The sequence below is a fragment of the Eschscholzia californica genome, unplaced genomic scaffold (assembly GCF_041429995.1).
Source record: "Eschscholzia californica isolate CP2 unplaced genomic scaffold, dmEscCali1.0.p SCAF_3, whole genome shotgun sequence".
Lineage (NCBI taxonomy): Eukaryota > Viridiplantae > Streptophyta > Magnoliopsida > Ranunculales > Papaveraceae > Eschscholzia > Eschscholzia californica.
The window spans coordinates 30,947,028-30,974,594 of NW_028238420.1; the positions used below are offsets into that span (position 1 = coordinate 30,947,028).

General features: G+C 36.8%; 3 protein-coding genes across 3 annotated transcripts; 1 reads left to right on the plus strand and 2 right to left on the minus strand.

Annotated features, from left to right (window-relative positions):
- Positions 1–6,740: 6,740 nt before the first annotated feature.
- Positions 6,741–7,148, minus strand: LOC147549494 (uncharacterized). The gene has a single exon (XM_086668311.1). It carries the CDS (start codon positions 7,146–7,148, stop codon positions 6,741–6,743), a length of 408 nt encoding a protein of 135 aa, XP_086524437.1.
- A 9,936-nt stretch (positions 7,149–17,084) lies between these two features.
- On the plus strand, positions 17,085–22,063 carry LOC147549495 (protein SHOU4-like). Its single transcript, XM_086667467.1, has 4 exons — positions 17,085–18,074; positions 19,317–19,472; positions 21,157–21,368; positions 21,448–22,063. The coding sequence occupies exons 1-4, from the start codon at positions 17,337–17,339 to the stop codon at positions 21,638–21,640; spliced, it is 1,299 nt and encodes a 432-aa protein (XP_086523593.1). The 5' UTR covers positions 17,085–17,336; the 3' UTR covers positions 21,641–22,063.
- Positions 22,064–22,545: 482 nt separating this feature from the next.
- IBR1 (indole-3-butyric acid response 1) lies at positions 22,546–25,373 on the minus strand. The gene is made up of 6 exons (XM_086667468.1): positions 25,057–25,373; positions 24,808–24,924; positions 24,301–24,435; positions 23,330–23,455; positions 22,925–23,026; positions 22,546–22,815 (listed from the first exon to the last, which is right to left on the minus strand). Exons 1-6 carry the CDS (start codon positions 25,174–25,176, stop codon positions 22,666–22,668), a joined length of 750 nt encoding a protein of 249 aa, XP_086523594.1. The 5' UTR covers positions 25,177–25,373; the 3' UTR covers positions 22,546–22,665.
- Between the last annotated feature and the right edge of the window lie 2,194 nt (positions 25,374–27,567).

Sequence of the window (27,567 nt, forward strand, 5' to 3'; positions counted from 1 at the left end):
TTCTCAGGCACGGCCTTGGTGAGAGGAGGTAAAATTGGATTAATAGGAACTGAACAAGGTGAAGCAAGAGGAACATGAGACCTAAAGGATAAATGATCTTTTATAGGAAAGTGGTTTTCATCAAATATCACATGCCTGGACTGTTGGGATATTTCATCATTATAAACAAGAATCAAATATATATCAAGTCTAAACAATGAAACTATTCCAGGAGTCATATTTGATGAACAGAGAGATAAAATTTAAATGAGTTACTTACCTGAATCATTGGAAGCCATAATGATGATGATGAAGCAAAATCTTCTAAACCTAGAGAGATCTCTGTAGTAATTTTGTCTTAATGGGAAGAGAACAAAATCAGAGTCGTGTCTCTCTGGTTTAGGGATTTGCCCATTTATTGATGGGAACTGCCAACCAGTTATTCGAAGTTACCCAAATTATTACAAAAGATCCCATCATTCTTTAGTAATAATACTTAAGGGCTCTACACAATACATATCTATAATATGCCCCCACATAATGTAACTAATATTAAATAGGTCTATATGATAATTAATTAGACCACCAAGGACCCTTAATCGAAATAGCCAACATATTATATACTATAAGCCTCATATTAAGTCCACATAATCATTAGTATTGAAAATACTAACAATCTCCCACTGGGACTTCATATGATTCTGAATTATATAATACGAAAAACTTTAGTGTGCGCATAAAAGGCTATTTCTGAGCTTAGAAATATCACGTCCAATCTGGTTCATTAATCACATTAGCAAAGGATCAAAACGGCGTTCGTCGCATTAGTTCATGACTAGACCTTTAATGGTCACATTACTAACGTAATTAACAACATAAATCAAGTGTGGATGTGTAGCTTGGAAATTACATGTAATGTGATCTAAACATGCCTATTTCCAACTAATTCAGCAACTCCATAGAGTCCAACTTTCTCTAAATGATTCCTCAATAGAAAGTTGTAGTACTGAAGTTCAGAATATTGAGATGAAATACATACTTTTATTAAAACTTAAAACTTGTACAAGATTAATACAAAATACAGTTATGTTCAAAGAATAAACTGAAGGATCCAATAAAATGATCAAATAAACTCCCGCTAATCAATAATATCAAAGGGGTCCTAGAATCCCCATACGAACCACATGTTCACAAAACACTTTAGGCGGTAAACCTTTAGTAAACGGGTCAGCTATATTGGAGTTTGTATCAATGTGCTCAATGCTCACTAAACCATTATGAACTCTATCCTTTATCGCAAGATACTTTATGTCGATGTACTTAGACTTCGAAGAACTTTTGTTGTTCTCTGAGTACAACTTAGCTGCCTTATTGTCACAATAAATCTTCATTAGTCGTTCAATATTATCGACCAATTTCAAGTTAGAGACAAAATTTCGAAGCCATATAACATGATTAGATGCTTCAAAGCAAGCTATGCACTCTGCTTCCATGATTATTTGCTCCCACTCATCTTGAGATATATGCACTGATCAATGATCATTTCCTTAAAGCCAAAGGAGGTAATAACCTCATCAAATTTCTGGTACCATTGACGGGACGCCTGCTTTAAGCCATAAATGGACTTCTTTAACTTACATACAAGTTGTTTTGAGCTACTCGACTCAAATTTATCAGGTTGTACCATATATATGGTTTCTTCAATGTTTCCATTAAGAAATGCTAGTTTTACGTTCATTTGATGGATCTCCAAATCATAATGAGCTACCAGAGCCATGATAATCCTTAGAGAATCCTTCGTAGAGACTGGCGAAAATGTCTCTTTGAAGTCTACTCCTTCCTTCTGTGTAAAGCCTTTAGCGACAAGACGTGCTTTATATCTTTCACCGTTACCTTTTGAGTCCCTTTTGATTTTAAAAATCCATTTGCAACCAATTGGCCTCGCCTCTTTAGGTAGCTCGACAAGATCCCAAACATTGTTGTCAGCCATAGACTTTAACTCTTCCTTCATGGATTCCATCCACTTTTCACAATTTGAGCTTGTTTTGACTTCATTAAGAGAACTTGGATCGTTTTCCAACCCTAAGTCATATTCGTGCTCATTAAGATAGACAATGTAATCATCAGAAATTGCCTTTCTTCCTTCTCTAGTGGATCTTCTAAGTGGCTCCTCAACTTGAGGTTGTTGATTTGGAACTTCCACAATTACTTCCTCTGTTTCTAAAGGTGCTTGTTCAACTTGTATAGGGAAGGGTTCCTCATTTACTACAGGATTAGTCGGCATGATTGTATATGATGAAATACCTTGATTCACGGGCTGAACAATGAGAGGTACTATGACTTGATCATTGTCAGTAGTGACTATAGGAGATATATTTGCATAATCCTCCTCAAATGCAATTCCTTTATTTTGACTACTCCCACTGTAATCAACATCCTCAATGAACTTAGCGTTCCCTGTTTCGAAGAATGCCTTGTTTGAGGGATCATAAAATTTATAACCCCTCGATCTTTCAGAGTAACCAACAAAATAACAACTAATTGTCCTCGAGTCCAGTTTCCTTTCGTTATGCTTGTAAGGCCTAGCCTCAGCTGGACAACCCCAAACATGCAAGTGCCTAATATTAGGTTTCTTGCCTGTCCATAACTCTTAAGGGGTTTTAGTTATTGCTTTATTTGGTACTCTATTCAATATATAAACTGCAGTTTTTAGGGCATCTCCCCACAGTACCTCTGGTAAAGAAGAATGACTAATCATGCTTCGTACCATGTCTTTGAGGGTACGGTTTCGTCTCTCAGCTACACCATTTTGACTTGGAGTTCCCGACATGGTGTATTGAGGGACTATACCACACTCACTCAAATATTGGGCGAATGGTCCTGGACATTGTTCTCCTGAAGTGTCGTATCTGCCGTAGTATTCACCTCCATGGTCAGATTTGACTGCTTTAATCTTCTTGCTAAGTTGGTTTTCAACTTCAGCGTTGAAGATTTGGAACTTGTCCAGTGATTCTGACTTCTCCTGGATAAGGTAAAGGTATCCATAGCGCGAGTAATCATCGATGAAACTAATATAATAACGTTGTCCATTCCATGATGCCTTAGGAAATGATCCACATATATCTCTGTATGTATAAGTTCCAACGGTTGAGTAGCTATATCTGCGCTTTTACCTCGTTTGTTTGTTTGTTTGCCCTTAACACATTTTATGCAAATTTTATTTTCAGAATCGTTAGGGGAGTCAAGAATTCCTTCAGACACAAGTCTCTTGATTCTCTCCTTAGAGAGGTGACCTAATCGTTTGTGCCACAATATGCTGGAATTCTCATTAGCTAATCTCTGCTTTGTACCTGCTAATATGTCAATTTTCATCACAATTAGACTTTATGGCGTTTAATAGATACAATTTGTCAATTAATTTACCAGTACCAACAACATCAGACTTTAGAGAAATACTAAATAATCCATTTCCAAATGAACAAGTAAAACTAGATTTGTCCAGACAAGAAACAGAAATTAAGTTACGTCTAAATGACGGTACAACAAAAGTATTTTCTAAATACAGATAAAAATCAGTACACAACTGAATTCTAAAAACACCAATAGCTTCCACTTTAACCATAGTTCCATCGCGTACGAAAATGTATCTTCCACCATCAGACGGCGTTCGGTAGTGGAGACAATCCTGCATAGTGACACTAATGTGAGTAGTAGCCCCTGTATCTATCCACCATTGTCACTTGGTACAATAGCTAAATTAACTTCAGAACAAACAAAGTTCAGAAATATACCCTTCTTAGCACGCCAAGTGGCGAATTTGGAACAATCCTTCTTCACGTGACCAGTCTCTTTACAAAAGAAACAGGAAGGTCCTAAGACCGTTATTTATTTCCCTCTTATTTGTGATGTTCCACCAACTGCAGTTGCTTTAGCTTTAGCATTGTTTCGCTTAGCAAACTTATTGACTCCTGATTTATTTTTATTTGAATTTGTCAGCGGGAATAAAGGGCCCGAACCCGAACAAAGAGGACTAGAAAAAACTAGAGAAAAAAATAATACATCAAAATGTCAATAGAGAAACAAATAAACGAATAAACAATAAAGAATAGAGCAAATATTGTCTTGCTAACTAGCTACGCCGCACTCTAATAACTCCTCCTTTGTCGTCATTTACAATCTTCTGAAGGTCAGCAGGTAAATTATGTGGTAACATCTCGATATATCCCGATACTGGCTTCATTTTCGATAGGTAATCTGCTGCTTGGTTGATTTCTAGGTAAACATGTCGAATAGAGCATTCATCCATTTGCCTCCATAACTCCCATATTTCTCGGACTACACGGATAAGTTGCGAGGGAGGCTTCTTTCCCTCATAACACAAAATCGAAACAGCAAGGGAGGAGTCCGTAGCGATCTTCACCCGTCTTTTACCAAATTTTGCCGCTAGCTTTAACCCTAGGCAAATTCCCTGCATCTGATGCATAATTACCGGCCTCCTCTCTGACCATGCTGCTGCTGCTATTATAGGCTCACCTCGTGAGGTTCTCAAGATCGCACCATAACCACCTGGGACATCATCAAATGTCCCATCGGTACTGATTAGAGTCTTATCCATACTAGGACCTGCCAATTTACAAGTTTTTCGATACTTGAATTGATAGTGGTAAAGTCAGATTCCATCGTTCTAAGATCTGCTGAGCACCATCCAACCCATTCGGTTTACGTTTCCACGTCATTACCTTTGTCTTGATGTCGGTGACTATTTGCCTGAATAGGATTTGTTCTGTTTTTTCCACCCTACGAAAGACTCGGTTATTACGTTCGAAACAAATGTGATAGAAGAACCCGATAAATACCATGCTATCGAGTCTTCCTATAATGGAGTTGCCTTTGAAAGTGTTAATACACCATTCAATTTCATCAGCCCAACACCCTGTTGCATTTTTTCTAATACCTATTTACATTAGAAGATCTGTCCATACCTTAAGAGAATAAGATTATTGGAGAAAAAGGTGTTCATCAGACTCTTCAGCTACTTTACATAGCGGACATACCTCATCTATATCCAGCCCCGATGATTTTAACTTTACTTTGGTTTTTAACCCTCATTTCATGGCGATCCAGGTTATAAATGAATGTTTCGGTATCCCCTCTGGACACCAAACTAATTTTGACCAGGGAACTAGCTGCTTTTTTTGCCTAATAAAGTTGTATGTATCTCTAACCGTGTAGTCTCCCGTATTAGTCATCTTCCATACCACCGTATCCTTTTCAATCCCTCCCACCGCAACTTCATTCAGAGTATTAAAGACCTCCTCGAAAGCATGTCCAATCTGGTCAGAGAACTCCCAACGACCCTCTAGTAAGAAGTCTGATACCAAGGCGTCTTCCCTCATATTGTGAACGAATCGACCATAAGTAGTCGATAAGTGATCCCATAAGGTGCCAAACATCTCTCCAAAAAAAGGTTTTTGTGCCATTGTGTATCAAGTAGTGAACCATACCTCTAGCCAGATCCCTACAACCAAGTATACGTCTCAAACACCACGAACAGATAGTAGGGACTTTCATGGTCCAGAAACTCTTATTTCTGATCAGATTCCTCGTTACCCATCAGACCCATAAAGTATTCTTCTCACTGATTAAGTCCCATATGTGTCGAAGATTCATTGCTAGATTCATAGTTTCCATATCTCGGATACCAAGCCCTCCTTCACATTTTGCTAAGCAGACATCAAACCATTTCACCGCAAGCTTATTACTGCCCTCCTCGAGCCCTTCCTGTAGGAATCTGTTGAAGGTACGATTAATCTCTTTATAGACCCTCTTTGGGAGAGCAAAAACCGAAGCCCAAAAAACTAGCATGCTGCCTAGAACCGTCCGGATCAACAGTAGACGACCTGCATAAGATAGGAATCGTACTTTCCAATACTGTACTCGAGTCTGAATTTGATTTAATAACGGAATACAATCTTTGTAAGCTAGTTTGGATACTAGTAGAGGTAGCCCTAGGTACCTGATCGGTAGGGTTCCTAGCTGGAACCCAAGTACTGCTCTAACCACCTCCTTCTGGTCCTCTGACATACCTGCACAAAAGATTGAGCTCTTCCCCACGTTTACTGCCAGACTTGTTCCTTTTAATAAGTTGTTCACTACCTCTTTTAAGGCTTGAGCTGACCCTACATCTCCTCTCATAAAAACCATCAGGTCATTGGCGAAGCATAGGTGAGTTACTATCGGGTCTCTACATCGGGGATGCAGCTTAAGGCTGCCACATTGTTGTTGTTTGTTGATCAGGACAGAGAACACTTCCATCGCCATGACGAATAAATAAAGCGAAAGTGGGCAGCCTTGTCGTAGCCCATTCTTTCCCTTGAAATACCCTTGCGAGCCACCGTTAACCATAATTGATGAACGAGGAGTAGAAATACATTCTTCGATCCAACCAACAAATCTGTCTGGCAACCCGAACTTCTTGAGAATCTAAAAGAGAGTTGACCACCTGACTGTATCATATGCCTTCCGTAGATCTATTTTCACGGTGCACCTGTCAAGACCCTGGGCTTTACCGTAATCTCTGACAAGTTCATGAGCCAACATAATGTTATCTTGTATCAACCTTCCAGAAACGAATGCTAATTGATTTTCACTGACAAATGAAGATGCATACCTCTTTAGTCTGATTGCCAAAAATCTTGGTAATACACTTATATATGACATTACAACATGAGATCGGTCTGAAATCATTTATTGTCGAAGGGTTAGATCCTCTCTTCTTCCTGAACACATTGTGCTATGAGCTCATTCAAACTCCATTTGTCCTTCTGAGTATTGTAAGAGATCTTCAGTATGTTATTCTGAGCAGGAAGTGAAATGAGGATCAAATGAACAAGAATGTCATCTGATGGTTCCAACCTGAGTTCCCTGAGTTTGGAAACCAGATTAGACTTTTCCATAATGTACTCTCTTATGTTTCCCTTTTCTTTGTACCGCATGGTGACAAGCTTTGTTAATGCAGTGCTTATCACCACTTTCTCACTGGCTGTAAAGCGGTCAGAAAGTTTCTCAAGGAACTCCTTAGCACTCGTCTCAGTTAAACCACTGCTTATTGAGTCTGGAATTGAGTTTTGCATGATCATTAAGCTCATACGGTCAGAGACCTTTCCCATTTTTCAAAAGCAATTCCTCTGTTCAGAGTTACTTAAGTCTGTCAGAGGTGTTGGGCGGTCAGTCCTGAGAGCAACATCTAGATCCATACAACCAAACACGATCATCACGTGTTTTTTTCATTTCTTGAAATTTGTGTCATTAAACACAGGAATGTTGTTCATGTTTGCAGATACTGCAGATACTAAAAAATAAAGAATAACAAAATACATATATGCTTAATTAGAGTTCAAATTACATCAGACAAAAATTAACAACAATTGAAAACAACAAAAGTTGCAATTTGTGGGCCCATTTCAAGATACCAAGTGTAACATTACTACCTAGTCTTTGGATAGAGATAGTAACCTACTAGTGATACTCTCGGATATTGGTATAAGATCTGCCAAATATTATGCCTTTCTTTGGACCGACATAATACTCCCATGACAACTAAGTATACCACATACCCTCATCATAAGGTAATTTAAGGCTTCCCTTAGACCGGTAAAGTAACCTTCCTTTGGGCCGATCACTTCACATGGACTAAGACATGTTTATCTACATCAACTATGGTATTTTACCCAACAGAGGTCACTTTGGTGACATGTCAGTTCAATGTCATAATCAGTGCAATAACCATCTAAGTTCTTGTCAAAATAAAATAATAATATTTTGATACAAGATTAAATTAATAGCATAACCGTTGTACAATGATTATCAACTTATATCAATTTATTTCATGGATAATAAATGTCAATTCATAATAATCAAATAAAGAATTTCAAATATATGCATAAAACAAAGACATTTTGAAATTCCATCTAAATTTTGTTACACATCCATAATAATCAACCAAACATATACCTAAATATTTGGAATCAAAAGTATCAAAAAATGTTATTGTATCCAAAACATTTTTGATTCATGATTCCATGAGGAAGGGATACTGTATGGCCGATCTATGTTAAAAGTTGTTAACAAACCTAACTTTATATTAGGGGAGACAAAAATAATTAATCAAATATTTATGTATCCCTAAATCACTTAATAGAACCATGAAACCAAATTAATAGTAACTAATACTTAATTTTCTCTACAGAAGTAATAATCATCAGAGAATTTATAAGAATATTATCTACTCAAATATCTCTCAACTACCCAAATATTCAAACAGAGAGATTAGGGAAGAGGAACAGGGGGAAAAATAACTACGATCTCTATTATTCCTCCCTAACCAACCGAATCATACAAATAGAATAGATCTAGGGATAATCCAAAATAAAACAGTTTCTAACAAATTATCTTAAACATCATAAACAAGGTGATGAGAACACATAAAACCATCTCAACATTCATACAAATAGTGGCTCTGATACCACTTGTTGGGATATTTCATGATTATAAACAAGAATCAAATATATATCAAGTCTAACAATGAAACTATTCCAGGAGTCATATTTGGTGAACAAAGAGATGAAATTTAAATGAGTTACTTACCTGAATTATTAGAAGCCATAATGATAATGATGATGAAGCAAAATCTTCTAAACCTAGAGAGATCTCTGTAGTAATTTTGTCTTAATGGGAAGAGAACAAAATCAGAGTTGTGTCTCTCTGGTTTAGGGATTTGCCCATTTATTGACGGGAACTGCCAACCAGTTAATCGAAGTTACCCAAATTATTGCTAAAGATCCATCATTCTTTAGTAATAATACTTAAGGGCTCTACACAATACATATCTATAATACATACAAATTGAATTTGATTGCTTCGGTTTAATATTAATGGGTCCTAAAAATTACATCCACTTACCGAACAAAAAGATTCCCATGGCTGCAGTTACGAAATTTACCCTCCTTCTCTAGAAACATAACAGAATTGCCCCCCCTAGCTGCAGCCAAAGGCAGTCTGATCGTGCCTCTGCCCTTGTATAGTACTATATTACGTTACATTATAATCAAAATATTATAATAATAAATATCTACTAATTATTTATCAATGTCCACATATATCTACGGATGTCCACAGAAGTTTAGAAATATATTTTTGAAATATAGTAAAAATATGTTATTTGTTATGAGGTGATGTGGATGACAATTATTTGATCAAGTATTTGCTTGAGATTAGAGATGACGTGGTGCCTTTAGTTTATATCTTATAGACTAAGAAAGTAAACAAGTATGAGGTGCTTCTTTTGGTGGTGTTCTAAAATATGTCATTAACTAGGAACTCACACCTCATCCCATGCAAAGCCACTATGTGTTAATTACTTGGAGATTCTCATGTTTAGTTTCATTTCAGTTGTACTTTTTACAAAGAACAATAAAAAGAAATAAATAAACCAATAAACTTTCTTATCTTCCACTTTCATTTGCCTTTATTAAATCTAGTAATTTAATACAACACGAGATATATTATGCTACGTTATCTGCACGAAGCTCTCTACAAGCGGGTAAAGAAATCCAGTTACAGGCGAGGAATTGTCCAGAAGGCTATCTGAAGATCAAAGTAAGTTATGTTAATATTTTTCAAATGTCGAATCTAGCTAATATAAATTTTGCACCTCTTGACATATTAGGAAATAACTATATTTTGAGGCTGAATCTCATTTATAAGAAAGGAATCTAAAGAAAACCATAGCAGAGGGTAATAATGAAACTTCTAAGAATCGTGCGACTGCACTGAATTTCATCCGACACCATCTATGTGAAGATCTAAAGTCAGAGTATTTAAATATGAGAGACCCTCTATTACTATGGATCGGTTTAAAGAAAGGCTTTGACCATTAAAAAGAATTATCCTTCCTAAGGCCCTAAATGACCGGCTACACTTAAGACTACAGGATTCTAAAACTGTTTCTGAGTATAGTTCTATTCTGTTTAAAATAACAACAAGATTGGAACATTGTGGTTTTCTTGTTAGTGAAGAACAAATGTTGGAGAAAATATTTTCAACTTTTCATGCTTCTAATTAGAATTTGCAAGAACAATATAGAAACATGAATATTAAATGTCACTCGGATTTAATTACATGTCTTCTGGTTACGGAACAAAATAGGGAAGTGATTATGAAAAATACAGAAGTTCGTCCAACTGGATATACTAACTTTTCTGAAATATATTTCACATCCGTCTCTATTGAAAGACGGAAACGTAACCAAAAAGGGAGTGGTCGTGGCAACTACCACAATAAAAATTCGGAGGATCGTGACCGTGGTGATGACCAAAATAAAGATAAAAGAAGCGGTGGTTACCGTTTTGGGGGCCGCGGTCGTGGCTACGGTTGAGACCGATGGACAAAGTAACAAAATGAACTACTAAATAATTTTCAAGTCAAACGTTGTGATCTTTGTTTAAACTTTAGAATCTATGTTTATTTTATTACTTGATAGTATTATTAACTATTAATTTTATTAAATAATAACTATTTTCAACAAAATAATAATAATAATATTTTGTAAATTAAGTACCCGTTTCTAACGGGTTAGCGTGTCGTGACGGGTAACGAACGCCATGAGCCGTGGCGGGTCGTGTTTCCTTTCCTGACGTGCCGCGGTTGATGGGTCTGGGAGCTTAAAATCCCAGACCCGCCACGGCCCGCTTTACCCGTGACGGGTCGACACGCGACGTTCTGTGTTGCCTTATAAGCGGGTCGTGTCGTGCCATTTTCGGGCCAACACGACCCGTTGGCCACCACTAGCTAACAGATACAAGTCGTATAATTGACAAATAAAGGGAAGAAGGTGGTAAATGAACCTTCTGAAATGAAGAATCAACTCTGTTTTAAATGTCGTATGACAAGGCATTGGCAAAGAACATGTAGGACTGTTAAACATCTAGTAGATCTTTATCAAGCATCCTTGAAGAAACGTACTGTTGATGTAGAAACAAATCATATGAAAATCAAAGATTCTTCATGTAACACAAGATTGGATGTATCTGACTATTTAACTGACGATGTAGAAATACATCTTACTAAGTCAGGACCGAGTCAAGAATAACAGATTATGGTATTAATCTGAATAGAGTCGCATCGGTGATGCAGTACCTCGTCGAAGAAAATGATATATATGGTAGTGAATATGAAAATCTTACATGTAATGAGTTCGATCAATTACTCTATGATGAGTTTGAAGAAATGATTGATCGAATTCATAACTTCCCTCAGTAGTTCTTTTAAATATTTTCAATTCTTGTACATTTTTTATTATATTAATGTTTTACTTTTTGACTATTGTATAACAATGTAATATATAAACATTACATGTTTTCTAATGGTATCTTATGTTTATTTTCATGATCGTTAAGGTATGAGTTCTAGAAGTAGAGTTTTTAGAGATGATGAAGATATTTGTCAAGCAGACAGTGGAACCACGAATTCCATGTTTGGAAGTAAAAAATACTTCTTGACTCTTAAACTGTTTAAGGCTAATGCGATTTCTATCGCTGGTTCATCTAGTCTCATTGACGGCTATGGCAGAGCAATTATAACATTACCAAGTGGTACGAAGTTAACCATTGACGAGGCATTATATTCAAACAGATCTTTGAAGAATCTGTTAAGTTTTAAAGATATACGTCGAAAAGATTAACACCTTGAGACTAGAGATGAAAATAATGAACAATATTTATATATTACTTCAACTGCTTCGAGTCAGAAGTATGATCTCGAAAGATTGGCAACTCTCTCCTTAGGATTGTATATTACAAGGATAAAAACGGTCAAATCTTATGTTGTCATAAACCAGAACTTTTATGATCCAAGTGTGACGAAACTTTGGCATGACCGTTTGGGACACCCAGGATCTACCATGATGAGTAGAATAATCCAAAATTCTCAGGGACACAAACTACATAATCAAAAGATTCAAATAAGCAAGGATTTTGCTTGTACACCTTGCTCATCGGAGAAATTAATTGTTAGACCATCTCATACAAAAGTTCATATCGAATCTGTTAAATTTCAGGAAAGGATCCAAGGAGATATATGTGGTCCTATTCACCCACCATGTGGGCCGTTTAGATATTTTACGATATTGATAGACGCCTCTGCTAGATGGTCTCATGTTAATCCCCTGTCTACTCGTAATAATGCATTTGCAAGGTTGTTTGTCCAAATTATTAGATTACGAGCTCATTTTTCTGTTTTTCCGATTAAGTTCATAAGCCTTGATGGAGCAGGTGAATTTATATCAAAGGCTTTTATACGTACTGTATATCAGTTGGTATTGATGTTGAACATTCTATAGCTTATGTTCATACACAGAATAGTCTAGCAAAATCATTCATAAAACATATACAACTGATTGCACGACCAATATTGATGAAAACCAAGTTGCCTGTTTCTGCAAGGGGATCTACAGTTTTACATATTACTGCTTCGATCCGCCTACGACCTACAGCGAATGGTCAACATTCTCCTTTGCAACTTGTTCAGGGTCATCAACCTAACATAGCGCATTTGCGTATTTTTGGATGTCCGGTGCGCGTACCGATTACACCTCCTAAACGGAAAGAATTCAGACCTCAGCGACGTCTGGGAGATATATGTTGGTTTTGATTCACCATCTATTATCAAGTATTTAGAACCTACATCAGGTGATACTTTCACTGCAAGATTTACAGATTGCCATTTTGACGAGACAATTTTCCCGCCATTAGGGGGAGAAAATTCGTCTGCAGTGAATAACAAACAAACTGAATTGTGTTGTAGTACACAAAGTTCATCTCATCTTGATCCTTATACAAATCAATCTGAGCTAGAAGTAGAAAGGATCATACATTTGCAAGACATTGCAAATAAACTACCAGATGCATTTAATGATGCAACAAGGGTAATAAAATCATATATTCCTGTTGCTAATGCTCGTGCACGAATTAATATTCCTGAAGGATCAGGAGGAACTGCTATAGAAATGAGTCGTCTAAGGCAAGTCAGAAACGTGGACGACCAATTGGTTCCAAAGATACTATAAGAAAAAGAACCAATCACAAAATAATAGTTCTCTAGAGGAGACTATTAATAAAACACCAGCACTTTCTAAACAAACACCCCTTGAAGAGGGTGAAACCGTTGATGAGGCAGAGATACCTAATAAGGAGAAAATCTTTATGAATTACGAATGTTTAAGAGAAGTGTGGGATCGAAATGAAACAATTGTCGATGAGATATTCTCTTTTGCGGTGACAACCTCAATTCTAAAAGAGAACGATGATTATGAACCACGCTCTATTGAGGAATGTCGACAAAAACCTGATTGGTCGAACTGGAAAGATGCAATTCAGGCAGAACTAGATTCACTCAATAAGCGTAGTGTTTTTGGATCAGTGGTCCTCACACCTAAGGATGTAAACCCAGTTGAGTTAAAAGGGGTTTTTGTAAGAAAATGCAATGAAAATAATAAGATCGTTCGCTATAAAGTACGACTTGTGGCACAGGATTTTCTACAAAAACCTGGGATAGATTATGAAGAAACATATTCTCCTGTTATGGATGCAATTACATTTAGATATTTAATCAGTCTAGCGGCTCAAGAAGAACTCCATATGCATCTATTAGATGTCGTTACTGCGTATATATATGACAATCTAGATACTGATATTTATATGAAAGTTCCTGAAGGGTTCAAGCTACCAGAGGGAAAACCACGTATCATATATTCATTAAAACTTAACAGAGCTTTATATGGTTTAAAACAATCAGGGCAAATGTGGTACAATCGCCCCACTGAATACTTGACCAAGGAAGGATATGTAAATTATCCTATTTGTCCATGTGTGTTCATTAAGAAATCATAAACTGGATTCGCTATCAATATACGTATAAATTTAATTGGGACAATTGAAGATGTCTCAAAAGCTGCAGAATATTTGAAGAAAAAAATTGAGATGAAAGACCTTGGAAAAACAAAGTTTTGCATTTGCTTACAAATTGAGAGAAGTGATAGTGGCATACTTGTCCATCAAAATTTATACAGAGAAACGGTTTTGAAAAATTTCGCATGGATACAGCATTCCCCTTTTAGTACTCTAATGGTTGTCAAATCTTTAGATACTGAAAAAGATCCTTATCGTCCTAAGAAAAATAATGAAGCACTACGTGGTCCTGAAGTACCATATTTAAGTGCACTCGATGCTCTATTATATTTGGCTCAATGTACTAGACCTAATATTTCTTTTGTAGTAAATTTATTAGTCATGTTTAGTTCGGCACCAACAAAGCGACATTGGATGGGAGTAAAACATATTCTTCAATACCTTCGAGAAACTATTGACACGGAATTATTTTATTCGAAGAATTCATCCGATGGTTCACAAGTAATAAGATATACTGACGTAGGATATCTCCCTGACCCACATAAAGGTGTTTCACAAACAGGTTATGTTTTTACTAGTGGTCATACAACTTTCTCATGACGATCAAGTAAGCAAAATATGTCCGCTACATCCTCTAACCACTCAGAGATTATTGTTCTTCATGAAGCTACTAGAGAATGTGTATGGCTCAGGTCTATTAACAATCACATTAGAATTTCGTGTGATCTTCCTGCAATTACAAAGTCACCTACCACTATTTATGAAGACAATGCGGCTTGCATTACTCAAATTAAGGAAGGATATATTAAAGATAACAAAACAAAACACATTTCACCGAAGTTATTTTTCCGCACCATCTACAGAAGAATGGTGAAATTGACATTCAGAAGATACAATCATGTGAGAATTATGCTGACTTGTTTACCAAGTCTTTGCCTACTACAACATTCAGAAAACTAGTAAAAGACATCGGAATGCGATGCATGAGTAATATGATGGTATAAGATTACATCTGATGATGCATAAATTGTGAAGACGTTGACTAACGTCAAGAAGTCAATAAAAGACCCGAAGTCCAACGGGTCAACCCGACTTAAGGCAACAGAACAACTAAACCCTCAACACTCTGCCACCTACACCCCTAACTGGGAGGTCAGCCAGGATCAGCTAAGAGGAATCAACCTTATTTTGCCTACAACACGAACATATCAGCCCTGGAATTCGCTAAAGGAATGAGGGGGTCCTACATAAGCTAGGTCGATGCCTCACGTTCTAAACTGGGGAAGCAGAAGCGCGCCACAGGCTTACCGGCTCAATTCCGAAATCTCCATAAAAGATCCGAGTCGATTAAAGATCTTAAGTGTTTAAGCAAGCTTGGACTTCAAGAGTCTCAAAGGAGGAAATATCTCCTAGAAGATCTATCACCTTGACAGGATATCTACGAACGACCATTGAATTTAGGAACTTCTATTTATCTTAGATACGAGATAATTACAAGGGAAACCCTAACCACGAAGAGGGGGAAACTTCCCTAAACGGTGAATCACAACCGTCTCATCTACACCGTCTATCACAGTCGGTCCAAATCAGCCTATAAAAGGGCCCCTATCATCTTCCACAAGACACAAACACTTCTCACTGAGTAACTCATACTCGCCCCCAAAAGGTTCAATCAATATTCAATCTTTTACTACAAAGAGCAACCTGACTGTCTTGGTCGTCGGAGTGGTTTTCGAACCCTTTGTAGGTTTTCTCCCAGGAATCAGAAGCAAAGAGCTGGAGCGAGAAGCAGGAGCAAGACGCAGGAATCTTAATCGACCTAACAGAATATTCTATCATAACAGACGCTGCCATGCATCAAGTCCCGTTTTCATGTTGATCTAACGGAAAATCGCATCCCAGATATGATTATCACCAGGGGAGCCTATCATCATTATGAGATTTCCACATTAATAGTACTGGATATCTACACTTTGTACTCTCTTTCCTTCGTCCAGTTTTTGTCTCAATGGGTTTTTCTGGCAAGATTTTAACGATGCAGCATTTTATATATCCAGCGCCACTTAGGATCTCTAGCATTGTACATTTTTTCTTTCATCAAGTTATGTCCTACAGGGTTTTTCTGATAAGATGGTAATGAGGAAATCTATACATATCTTTTAGCTTCGTGGCTTCGAATATGTTTCTTTCACTCCCATGCTCTTTGATCGAAGTTATTTTCACGTATGTCACCCAAGGGGGAGTGTTATGAGGTGATGCGGATGACAATTATTTGATCAAGTATTTGCTTGAGATTAAAGATGACGTGGTGCCTTTAGCTTATATCTTATGGACCAAGAAAGTAAACAAGCATGAGGTGCTTCTTTTGGCGGTGTTCTAAAATATATCATTAATTAGGAATTCACACCTCATCCATGCAAAGCCACTACATGTTAGTTACTTGGAGATTCTAAATGGGTATATATATATATATATATATACCATGCTTAGTTTCATTTGAGTTGTACTTCCTGCAGAGAACAATAAAAAAGAAATAAATAGGGAAATGCTAAGTGTATAAAGGATCTTTGACAAGATTCTTGACACGATGAGTCACACAGGTAAAAGAACGGCCCAGATCAAAGTCAAATTTCGAAAAACTTTGAATTTCTTGTCTTTTAGTGAAAATGACTCATCATGTCAAGGATTTTGTACATGTAATACTCCCGAAATAAATAAGTCTATAAACTTTCTTATCTTTTACTTTCATTTGCCTTTATTAAATCTAGTAATATTGTGCGGTTTTTTCATATGATCAGACAATAATAATAGTATTAGAAACCATGTTTAATTTCATTTGAGTTGTACTTCTAACAGAGAACAATAAAACAGAAATAAATAAGCCTATAAACTTTCTTATATTTTGTACTTTCATTTGCCTTTCTTAAATCAAGTAATATTGTGCTAGTAATTCATAGGATCGGACAATAATAATAGTATTAAAATAATAAATATCTACTAATTGTCCATCACCGTACAAATCTACAGATGTCCACGACCGGACCCGAGTTGATGTGAGCCCAAGGCTGAACGGGGGCCAGCGCCTTTCACACTCGTACCAGCACCTCATGTAGGATGTGTATGTTCACAAACTTCCAGACCCAATTTAGTAATTTACCAACTCGTTCCTCCCCACCTCCTTCGGCTCCAATCCCTCTCTTCTCTCCTTCACCCACAACTTGTCTTCTTCCTCAATCACCACCACCTTCCTTCACACTCCCACTTCACTCCTCTCTCTCTCTCTCTCTCTCTCTCTCTATATATATATATATATTCTCACTTTCTCTCTCTATATATATATATTCTCACTTTCTCTCTCTAAAACTCTATCTACTTACTTTTCCTCTCTCTAAAATGGGGACTAGAATCCCATCTCACCAACTAAGCAGTGGCTTATATGTCTCAGGCCGACCAGAACAACACAAAGAACGGCAACCGACAATGGGATCCCGTGCCGTTCCTTACACAGGTGGTGACGTTAAGAAATCCGGCGAACTAGGTAAAATGTTTGATATACCAGTTATGGATCCATCATCTAACATCACTCCTCCATCTCTCAAACCCTCTCGTCCTACATCTTCTTCTCAACATAACAGTGGATCTGTTCGATCTGGTTCTAGTTCTGGTCCTCTCAACAAATCTGGTTCATTTCAGAAGAAATCTTCATCTTCTGGTCAGATGCCTTTACAACCAACTGGTTTAATAACTTCAGGTCCTCTTGGATCTTCTGGTAATATTGGGAATCGAAGGAGTGGCCAATTAGAACCATCTGTTTCGATTAGTAAAACTGTTTATGGTACGGCTGTCACAAATGTTAGTGGTGAAGTTAAATTTGGGTTTAAATTATCCAAAGCTATAATGTGGGTTGTTGGTGTTGGGTTGTTGATGCTTTTAGTTGTGGGAGTTTTCATGATGGCTACTGTGAAAAATGGGGCAATTTTAGTTGGGGCTGCTGGGGTTTTGGTTTTGGTTATGGCAATTGTGATTTGGAATTTTGCTTGGAGGAAGAAAGGTTTGTTAGGGTTTTTGAGTAGGTATCCTGATGCTGAACTTAGAGGTGCTCAAGATGGACAGTTCGTTAAGGTTACTGGGGTAATTTTCTTTTACCTTTTTAATCTCACTTTCTTTTGTTTGATTAGGTGCAATTGGTTAATTTTTTTCCTGAATTGTGTTAATAAACTTTTATGAAAAGTATTTCGTTTGGTGCCTCCTTGTCGGTGTGATTGCTAGCTTCTATGTAGTTGTTGTACCTAGAATGATTTCATCTCTATATATATTAATATGTTAATAGTTTTATTTGTTTTTGTTTTCTTCTGATTGCTTTTATGAATTGTGGAGTTAATATGTACATCTAATTTTGAAACATCTAATCTTTAGCGGATCTAGGAGAAGGTGGATGCTAAGAAAAAAAGAAAATAGAGAAGGTGAAACCCCAATGAGTTAAATTGTTGATTTGTCGTGGATGTTGTTTTTGTTGTAGTTTTAGCTTCAATTTTATTGTAAACGACTTTATTGGGGAAGTCATTTAGGCCACGTTAGGCGCGTGGAAATAAAATGTGATTGCCAGGAATCACATTCCATTATACTCGTGTTCTGAGGAGGAGTGCAATTCCTACTAAAGGGGTGGGTGGGTTTGCATTCCCTTTCCCTTCGAATTGTCAACCAAATAAACAATGGACAAACTCAACGTCTACCACACTTATTCCTAACCAAACTAAACAAAATAAGGGTATCCTGAATTCCTGATTATTGGGAATCACAATATGGGTTGTTGTTTCTGGTGGACTCATTTCTTTCCCGCACACCAAACATGGCGTTAGTTTCATAGTGTGCCAAGATGATACTTTTGATACTTCGTATTTCGTAGTTACTGATATAGGGCCCAACAAGGATATGATCATGTACCTATCATACAGAAATGACTGCCCCGCTTCCAATAATTGATAAACTTCAACGAGTATACAATTATGTAGAGATCATATAATTTGACAAGTTGTATAGTGGATTAGATTAAAAATGAATTACCTTGTAATGTTTCATCTTGCAATTCGTTAAAACTTGCTCTGGATGTAGTTCTTTTCATACATTAAATTGCATCTTGATTTGCTACATTTCCACCATTTGTAGCACAGGTTTTGAGTCCTTTGACACTCTAGCCATTTGATTTTCTGTTTCTTTCTGACACATTGTTGTCTAGAGTACGAGGTTATAGTTTAGCTGGAAATTTGTATTAACTTCCTTATTGGCTGAGTTTCTATTATTTATGATAAATTTATTCAATCTACTATGATTAATTTTGATCTCAAATTGAGTTTTCTATATCAATTTATGTAGGTAGTTACGTGTGGTAGTATTCCATTGGAGTCATCCTACCAGAGGATTACTAGGTGCGTATACGTATCCACGGAGTTGTATGAGTATAAAGGATGTGGCGGAAAATCTGCGAACACTAAACACCGGCCTTTGTCATGGGGATTGAGATATCACGAGGTTAGTACAATATATATGCCAGATATCTTGATATTTTCAGGGTTTACTTGGTTACGTCTTATGATGCTCGAGTTTGGGCTACATTAATATGGCCAAATGCATCAATTGTGAAGTGGAGACAGAAAATTGAAACGGGGTAAATATATTAAGGGTAATGCTAAGTGTACAAAGGATTTTGACAAAATCCTTGACTTGATGAGTCGCACAAGTAAAAGAACAGTCTAGAATAAAGTCAAACTTTGAAAAAACTTTGTCTTTTAGTGAATTGAGTTATTAAGTCGAGGATTTTGTCATTGTAGCACTCCCCAAATATTAATCATTATTATTATCTTTCTGTGTCAGAGATTATCAGGTCTGCAGAAGTACACTACAAATATGGTGGTCTGATATAAAACCATAAACAGAACTACGTTTTCTAAATAATATGTGATCGTTTCAGGCTTGTATGACCACATTAGTTGATCTAGGGGATCATACCATCATAGTCAGTGGTCATTTTCTACTCTTTCTGCTATCATCCTTCCAAATATATAGCCCCTCTTCCAGCAATCAACTATTAAACTGAACTTATAGTCACCATTGATTTTGCAATTGTTGTCAATTAATGGATAAAACGTTACATGTTTAGAATGAGCTAAGTAGCTAACTTTTTTAGAAGATAGCCACCAAAAGTTAGCTCATGGATCAGTCCATATCAGACGCATGCGAATAGACAAGACTGTATTAATAAGCATGTATTAGTAGGGTTCTTTCTCATAGATATATTTGTGTATTAGTGTGTGAATGTATGTGTGTCTAGGAGTGGAATAGATGATAACCATAGACTTCAATTTGTAGTTTGGTTAGATATTGAACGGTGGAAGTGGAACCACATTCAGTATGGTTCTTGGTTCAAATAGCTTGATGCTGAAATGGAACTTGAAATTAACAACATGTGCACGAACTGTTTAACAGATAACCTAAATATTCTTATGCTACTAGTTTTTTCCTTCCTAGCGAGCATGAGACCTGGTGGCAATAATCAGTAATTGTAACTGCATGACATGTAGAAATCAAGGATAACCTCTCCGTAAGGTTCGTCTCAAATTTGACGTGTAAAAGATGATTTTTAAGTGAGTAATAAGGATCCAGCTTAAATTTTATGCTGCACACTTGCTAAGGATCTTACTCCAACATTTTAAATAACAAAGGTCAAGGAAAAAAATCGCCAACTACGCCTTCATTATTAAATACTTGAAGAATGAAGCCTCCAAATTTTACAGGCTCAAGAATTATAATCAGAACATGCTGCTCGATCTTTTCTTTTTAGTCTTTACCTGGCCGTTGCTTTTTCTGAACTTGTGGAGATTTTTTCCTTTTCTTCTCGCCCAATAAAGCTCAATTTAATTATTGCTAATTTAGATTTTTTTCGTCTTGTAAATTTATATTTGGATGGCTGTGCATTTGATCTGGCATATGACGTTACCAATATTTTCAGCAAAACCGAAAATGTATTAAATCTGCAGTGAACACAAGTATCAAATGGAATAGCTTTCCTGTGTTATTATACTGTACACTTGGAACTTTTACAAATACTCTGAAGTGTGGTGGCTCTTTCAGATTTGACTAGTATCCGTTATGAGGAAAGCACCTCTTACACTTCAGACGGTTATGTTAATATTATGTTGATGCTCTTTCTCAACAGAAACATGTAGCAGATTTCTACATATCAGACTTCCAGTCAGGGTTAAGAGCACATGTCAAAGCAGGTTACGGAGCAAAAGTTGCTCCATTCGTTAAACCTACTACTGTGGTTGAAGTAACTAAGGATAACAAGGATCTCTCACCTAGCTTTCTACGCTGGCTGGCTGATAGGAGCCTCTCTAGTGATGATCGGATTATGCGCCTTGAAGAAGGGTAAGGCAATTCTCATTTTTGAGCCCAACTATTTAACTTCCGAGTCATCTGAACTACTGCGTATCTCATTATTTCTCAGGTACATTAAAGAAGGGAGCACCGTAAGTGTGATGGGAATCGTTCAACGGCATGATAATATTCTCACCATCATCCCATCAGTAAAGCCAGCATCAATGGGTTGTCAGTGGATCCGATGTCTTTTCCCATCCTATGTTGAAGGTCTTATCTTGACATGCGATGAGAGCCAAAATTCCGATGTGATTCCAGTGTAAGAATTTCGCTTCCGTCTACTATCTGGTGCTCCTATCAGGTACAAATGAAATATACTGGCAGGAGAAACAGCGAGATAAGATTTAAGTGGTGCGAAATACAGCTTTTGTAAAATTTGTAGAAATCCCACGAACTAAAGAGCGAGGAAGACGACATAATAAGTGAAGGTTGCACAGGTGTGGGGTGAATATGCTTATGTATTTAGTGGAGAGAAAGAAGAGTTTGTTCCCCCTTTTTAAGCAGGTAAAAATGTTGTATTGTTTAGTATTTTTTATGCTCTCTCCCTGTGTACATGAAGGTATGGCAGAAATGCTCCAAATTCGTTAATCTGTGTTCGGTGTTCTTTTTTGTTCTTGTGATTTGCGGTTGTCTGGGGAATGCTCTATTCTAAACTATTATGCCCAGAAAAAGAAAAGTTTCTGTAATTCAGTTTTGCTTGAGGATGACTACTGTAGTATTTGTTTTTGTAAGCCAGGTCTCAAATCTGACTCATAGTCCAAATTGTCTCCAATCAATCGGTTTTGTTTAACTTTTGATGTGACTCGTCCGACTTAATGAATGAGGCTGATTATAGTCTATTTGAGTAGATTATGCAGAGCAGGCAAGTCAGAAAAAGAAAAAAACAATCTATGATTGTCCTTCAATCTTGATCCTAAATGGAGATCCAGGATTGAAAGTTACAGACTTAGGCATAACCAGCGGTAAAAGTTTCGATGTGCACCTACTTCAATCGAACTCGTTGGCACAATAGAGGTTTATTTAACTTAAATGGTCCTTTGGTGATGTTGGAAAAGCAGATTTCATCTCTCCTCTCAACAGATAATGGCTTTTTTTTGCTCAATGGAGTTGGAAGAGCAGATTTCATCTCTCCTCAAACAGATAATGGCTTGATGAATCCATAATGGAGTTTGAAGACAATACCACACCACAAAGTATTCTATATGTGGGGGCTAAATTTATTCAGACACAAGATAAATAGTTTGTATCCTCATAGAGTTATGATCATGAAACCCTAACATTTATTAGTTTAAAGTCTTGAAGGGATTCCTCCTGCTACCACTAGTGTCTCCCCTGTAATGTAGGAAGCATCATCGGATGCCAAAAATGCAGTTGCCGCTGCCATGTCTGCTGTTGTTCCGAGTCTGTTCAGCGAAGTCTTTTCCTCAATGGCCGATCTCTGAAATAAAATTGGCAGAGAAGACTCAAGTTCAGAGTAGAGAAGGAATGCCAAACTGAACTCTCTTGATACAAAAGTGAAAAGCCAAATATGGGCAATGAGAACTAACCACAGATTCATCCCTTGTGAGAAAATCGGCAAAATGTGTGGGTACAAATCCTGGAGCAACACTATTGACTCGAACGTCTGGAGACATCTCCGTTGCAAGAGCCTAAAAAAGAAGAAAAAGTTTGTCAAAATGTACCCTTGATACAAAAAACAAGGGGTAATTTTAGCCTTCCTACCATTTTGTTTTTCTTGTGTTCATTAGATTTCATTTTGTTTTCTTTGTGTTCATCGAAGTGGACATCAGAGTTTAGATTCATGAAGCCAAGCAATCAATAGCAAACGTCATTGAGGATGAGGATTAGTAAACATTTGAGACAGTTTCGGGTTCCTAACCTACTATTACTATTCTCTATTGTTGATATGCATCTTGAAAGTAGATATGTGATATTGGGGTAACAAAATCTACCTTGGTAAGGCCTAGAAGAGCTGTTTTAGTGACACCATACATGCCCATAGATGACTGTGGCTGATAAGCTGCAATAGAAGAAATAAAAACAACTGATGATCCTTTCTGCAAATGAGGTGCTACATCCTGTAATGAAAACCAACAGATTTGGTGAGAACCCATAAAAAATAACACTTCAAGAAACCATAAGAGCCAGCATGAGAAAAAGTAGAGCTTGATAAATGTGGCCTAAGAAGTCTGTAATCTTGGACTCAACAAGCAAATGCCCCACTTAGGAGGGAAATCCAACTTCAGACAATCAGAACTTTCATAAGATGTTATAGGTCATCACCAGCTTTCTTGACTAAAAGAATGTCTTTGGATGATTAAGAATTTTAAGATATGCACTCATCACTCATGTTTGCCGAGATTCAACAAGGTGAATCAAGAACATGGCATGTGCCGACTGCAAATATGTGGATCCTCGTTCTATTATACATTCTCACAATTTACTTGACATGAATCTAACACTTCTATAAGATATTTGAAGTATTGGTTCTTTTAACGTAATCAACTTCAGCAGAAAGCAGGATTAGTACTCTTACAAGGAAGTATATTAGGTTCTATCATTTCGATTTTGACCCACATTGTGACTCAAACTAGTTGCTTTTTAGTAGTTTGGGTCGTCCGACTCACCTGAGTACTCATAAATAAGACCGGGAACGGGGTAGCCTGAGCTGACCCCGTGCTGAACCCTGAGTTAGTTGTTATATAAGAAACATTGAATTGTTGGAGTTCTATTTGAATTTGTAGATAGTGAAAACTCAGCTAGAGTTACTTTAGCTCAGGCCAATGGGGACAAGAGATCCGGCCCAACTGCTTATATTTGATTGCTTCTACGCAGTTCTATATGCTTCCAAATTGGAATACGCCCCTCCGGGGATACTTCATATGACAGTAAGAAGAGTAAAAGAAATCGAAATGTGAATTACCTGTAAGAATAGAATAGATGCTTTGACATTGATCGCCCAGAGCTTATCAAGAACAGATTCTTTAGTTTCTAAAATAGGATCTACAGACGGATTAGCAGCCGCATTTGATACAAGAACGTCAATTTTCCCATATTTCTGCAAACAACACATCAGTAACCTCAGGTGAAGTTAACACTGAATTTTGTCATGGTGACGTAAATAAACTGAAGCGAAAATATCAAGAAGCAAAAGCGTTTTAGGGTTCGTCCAGTTTCAGTAATATCAATACTTGATCAAAATTTGAAGTCCTGAAAGTCCAACAATATTCCTAACCAAATTCGTTTCCACTAGGATTCTCGAACTACTGATCCGATGTGAGGGTTTAAAATCTAAAATTCAAAAGTAAAAACAGTATTCCCTTTAAGGCAAATGAATCAGGCAAATGAATCTATTTCATGTACAAATCTTTATAAACAAAATCCCCAAATTAATCATTCAAAATCAAGTTGTTCAAAATTTATTTCATACTTGAAGAGTCTTCTCTATGAGATTCTTCCTATGCTGAGCATCAGATACATGACAAACAACACCAAACACCTCAATTCCTTGAGATTTAAGCTTTTCAACAGCTTCATCTACGTTCTTCTGTAGAAATCAAATGAAAACCTAGATAAGTTTACTTCCAATTTCCTCCTAAAAACACAAAAACAAGAAGAAACTCTAAAAATCATAGAGAACCCAGAAGAGAAAAGTGAATTTAGAAGAAACCCATTGAACCTGTTTACGAGATGAAATGACTACAGAAGCTCCTTCCGATCCAAGTCGTTCTGCTATACCAAAACCAATTCCCTGTGTTGAAGCTGTAATAATGGCTACCTTTCCTTGAAATCTCTTCATAGTTGATTACCCTTTTCTTTGATGATGACAAGCGATGAAATAAGGACAGAGATCCCAAAGAAATATATCAACTTGGAGTCTTGGACCCCCCAAGAGTGATGGTAAGAACCAACTTCCCAACTAATAATTTTGTCTCGGGAGAAGACTATATCTTAGGGGGTGGCAGTGGTTGAGGACATTGGAGGACACTCAGAGACAAAATGTTCTAGAGACATTTCAAGATGTTTCGGGAAATTTGTCTGTAGACAAAATGTCTTTATGGATATTGCAAGACATTTGATTCATAGACAAAATGTCTCAGAGACATTTCAAGACATTTGATTCATGGACAAATTGTCCTGGGGACATTTCAACATATTGAATCCATGGACAAAATGTGTAGTGGATAGTATTATTATTGAAGGATAATTGGTAGACATTTATTATTTTAATATTATCATTATTGTCAAACCATATGAAATAATATGTTTGTACTCATATTTCAATAATATATTTTTTGACTTTTGTGGATATCTGTGGATATCTGAGGACATTGATGGCAATTGGTAGACATTTCAAATGTCCCCAACCAACATGAAAATGTCCCCCAATGTCCTCAACCACTCCCCCCCCCCCCTTAGTAGTTGTCAGACAAGTGCGTCATCCGTTGGGTCGAGATCACCTTTTCTTGGGTCTCGGGAGGAAGAGAGTTTTTTTTAGGCATCTCCATCCGAACAATCTTAGAAATTTTAAGTGTCTAAGTATGATTTTAAGTTTTTTCTTAAAAATCCACTCCAATGAAACACTCATTTTGGGCTTCTAAGATGATGTGGATGTAGTTAAATCGAGTGTCACATATCTATAATTGTCTAACTCATCAATACTGAAATTTCAACTAATAGAAATCGAGTCTTCAATATTTTCTAAATAATTATGTCACATAAGTGAATAAGATATGTTTAGAGTTTTTCATTTGAGACGCAAAAGAATTTTTCGTCACTTAAGAGAAAGAATTTCAATTTGAACTTGACACATAGGACAAATAAGGTTTTTTTTTTTTGTTAGTTTTGCATAGATAATAGAGATGTTCTTGGATTTAGGTACGCCTACTTTTGTATTTTTTAAAATTTATACCACCCAACTTTTTTTTTCGTTGAACTTATACCACTCAACTTAAATAAGAATCTTATATAGAGGAAAATTATGGATCCAATTTAAACATACACGTGGTTATAAAACAAATACACTAAATGAAAGGAAAGAAACACAGTCACATGTTATTGTTTTTTTTTCTTTTAACAAAAAGAAAATGTTACTACTTAACAAAAAAAAAAAAAAAAAATGTTACTGTTTTCTCTTCTTCTTCCACCATTACTATAATTAAAGAGTTAATTCCTATATGGCCCCCTACTTTGTGACCAGCTTCCTTTATGACCCACATTTTTACGTAAATTCAAATATGGCTCCCTATTTTCAGGTAAATGTCATTACTATCCTTCTTAATTCTAAATTTGAAACATTAAAAAAAATTATTTCCACCTCACCCTTCTCTCTCTCCACCTCATCTCTCCCTACACCTCACCCCTCTCTCTCTCTCTCCAATTCACCTCTCTCTCTCTCTCCAACTCACCTCTCTCTCCAACTCACCCCTTTCTTCTCCGGCAAGGTGGCCGGCCGGAAAATTTTCCGGCCGGCCACCTTGCCGGAGAAGAAAGGGGTGAGTTGGAGAGAGAGAGGGTGAGGTGTAGGGAGAGATGAGGTGAGTTGGAGAGAGAGGGGTGAGGTGTAGGGAGAGATGAGGTGGAGAGAGAGAGGGGTGAGGCGGAAATAATTTTTTTTAATGTTTTAAATTTAGAATTAAGAAGGGTAATAATGACATTTACCTGAAAATAGAGGGCCATATTTGAATTTACGAAAAAAAAGGGGCCATAAAGGAAGCTGGTCACAAAGTAGGGGGCCATATAGGAATTAACTCATAATTAAACTACAACCTCTATCACCTTCATGTATCACAATATTAAAACCAATCTCAAATATATAATGGAAAAGATTTTAAGGTCTAACCTCTCTAACTCTAACAATATTAAAATGAAATTCGAACTTAAAACGAAAAGAATCTAAGTTTTAACCTGTCTAACACACCTAGTATTTTTATTTAGTCGGCCATGAACATTGGATGAAAAGTTTTCAGTCGAAGAAGATCAAACCCCGATTCTCGTAGTAACTTTGCTTCCTTGCCACAACTTTCATGGCATCACCCCCTCTCATTGACAAATTTTTGTTGGAGTTCCACTATGGGACTCCCACGAAATACATGCAGGGTAATATGCCCTCTCGTTAAGAGCAACAATTTGCTCAGACTTTTAGGGTTCCAAAATCATAGAAATTGAGCTTAAATCTTTCTCCAAAATC

Coding starts and splice junctions, on each gene's coding strand:
- LOC147549494 (XM_086668311.1), bottom strand. CDS start 7,148: ATGGGAAAGGTCTCTGACCGTATGAGCTTAATGATCATGCAAAACTCA.
- LOC147549495 (XM_086667467.1), top strand. CDS start 17,337: ATGGGGACTAGAATCCCATCTCACCAACTAAGCAGTGGCTTATATGTC. Junction 18,075..19,316: donor AGTTCGTTAAGGTTACTGGG/GTAATTTTCTTT, acceptor CAATTTATGTAG/GTAGTTACGTGTGGTAGTAT. Junction 19,473..21,156: donor GGGGATTGAGATATCACGAG/GTTAGTACAATA, acceptor CTTTCTCAACAG/AAACATGTAGCAGATTTCTA.
- IBR1 (XM_086667468.1), bottom strand. CDS start 25,176: ATGAAGAGATTTCAAGGAAAGGTAGCCATTATTACAGCTTCAACACAG. Junction 24,925..25,056: donor TCATTTCATCTCGTAAACAG/GTTCAATGGGTT, acceptor TGATTTCTACAG/AAGAACGTAGATGAAGCTGT. Junction 24,436..24,807: donor TCATAGAGAAGACTCTTCAA/GTATGAAATAAA, acceptor TGTTGTTTGCAG/AAATATGGGAAAATTGACGT.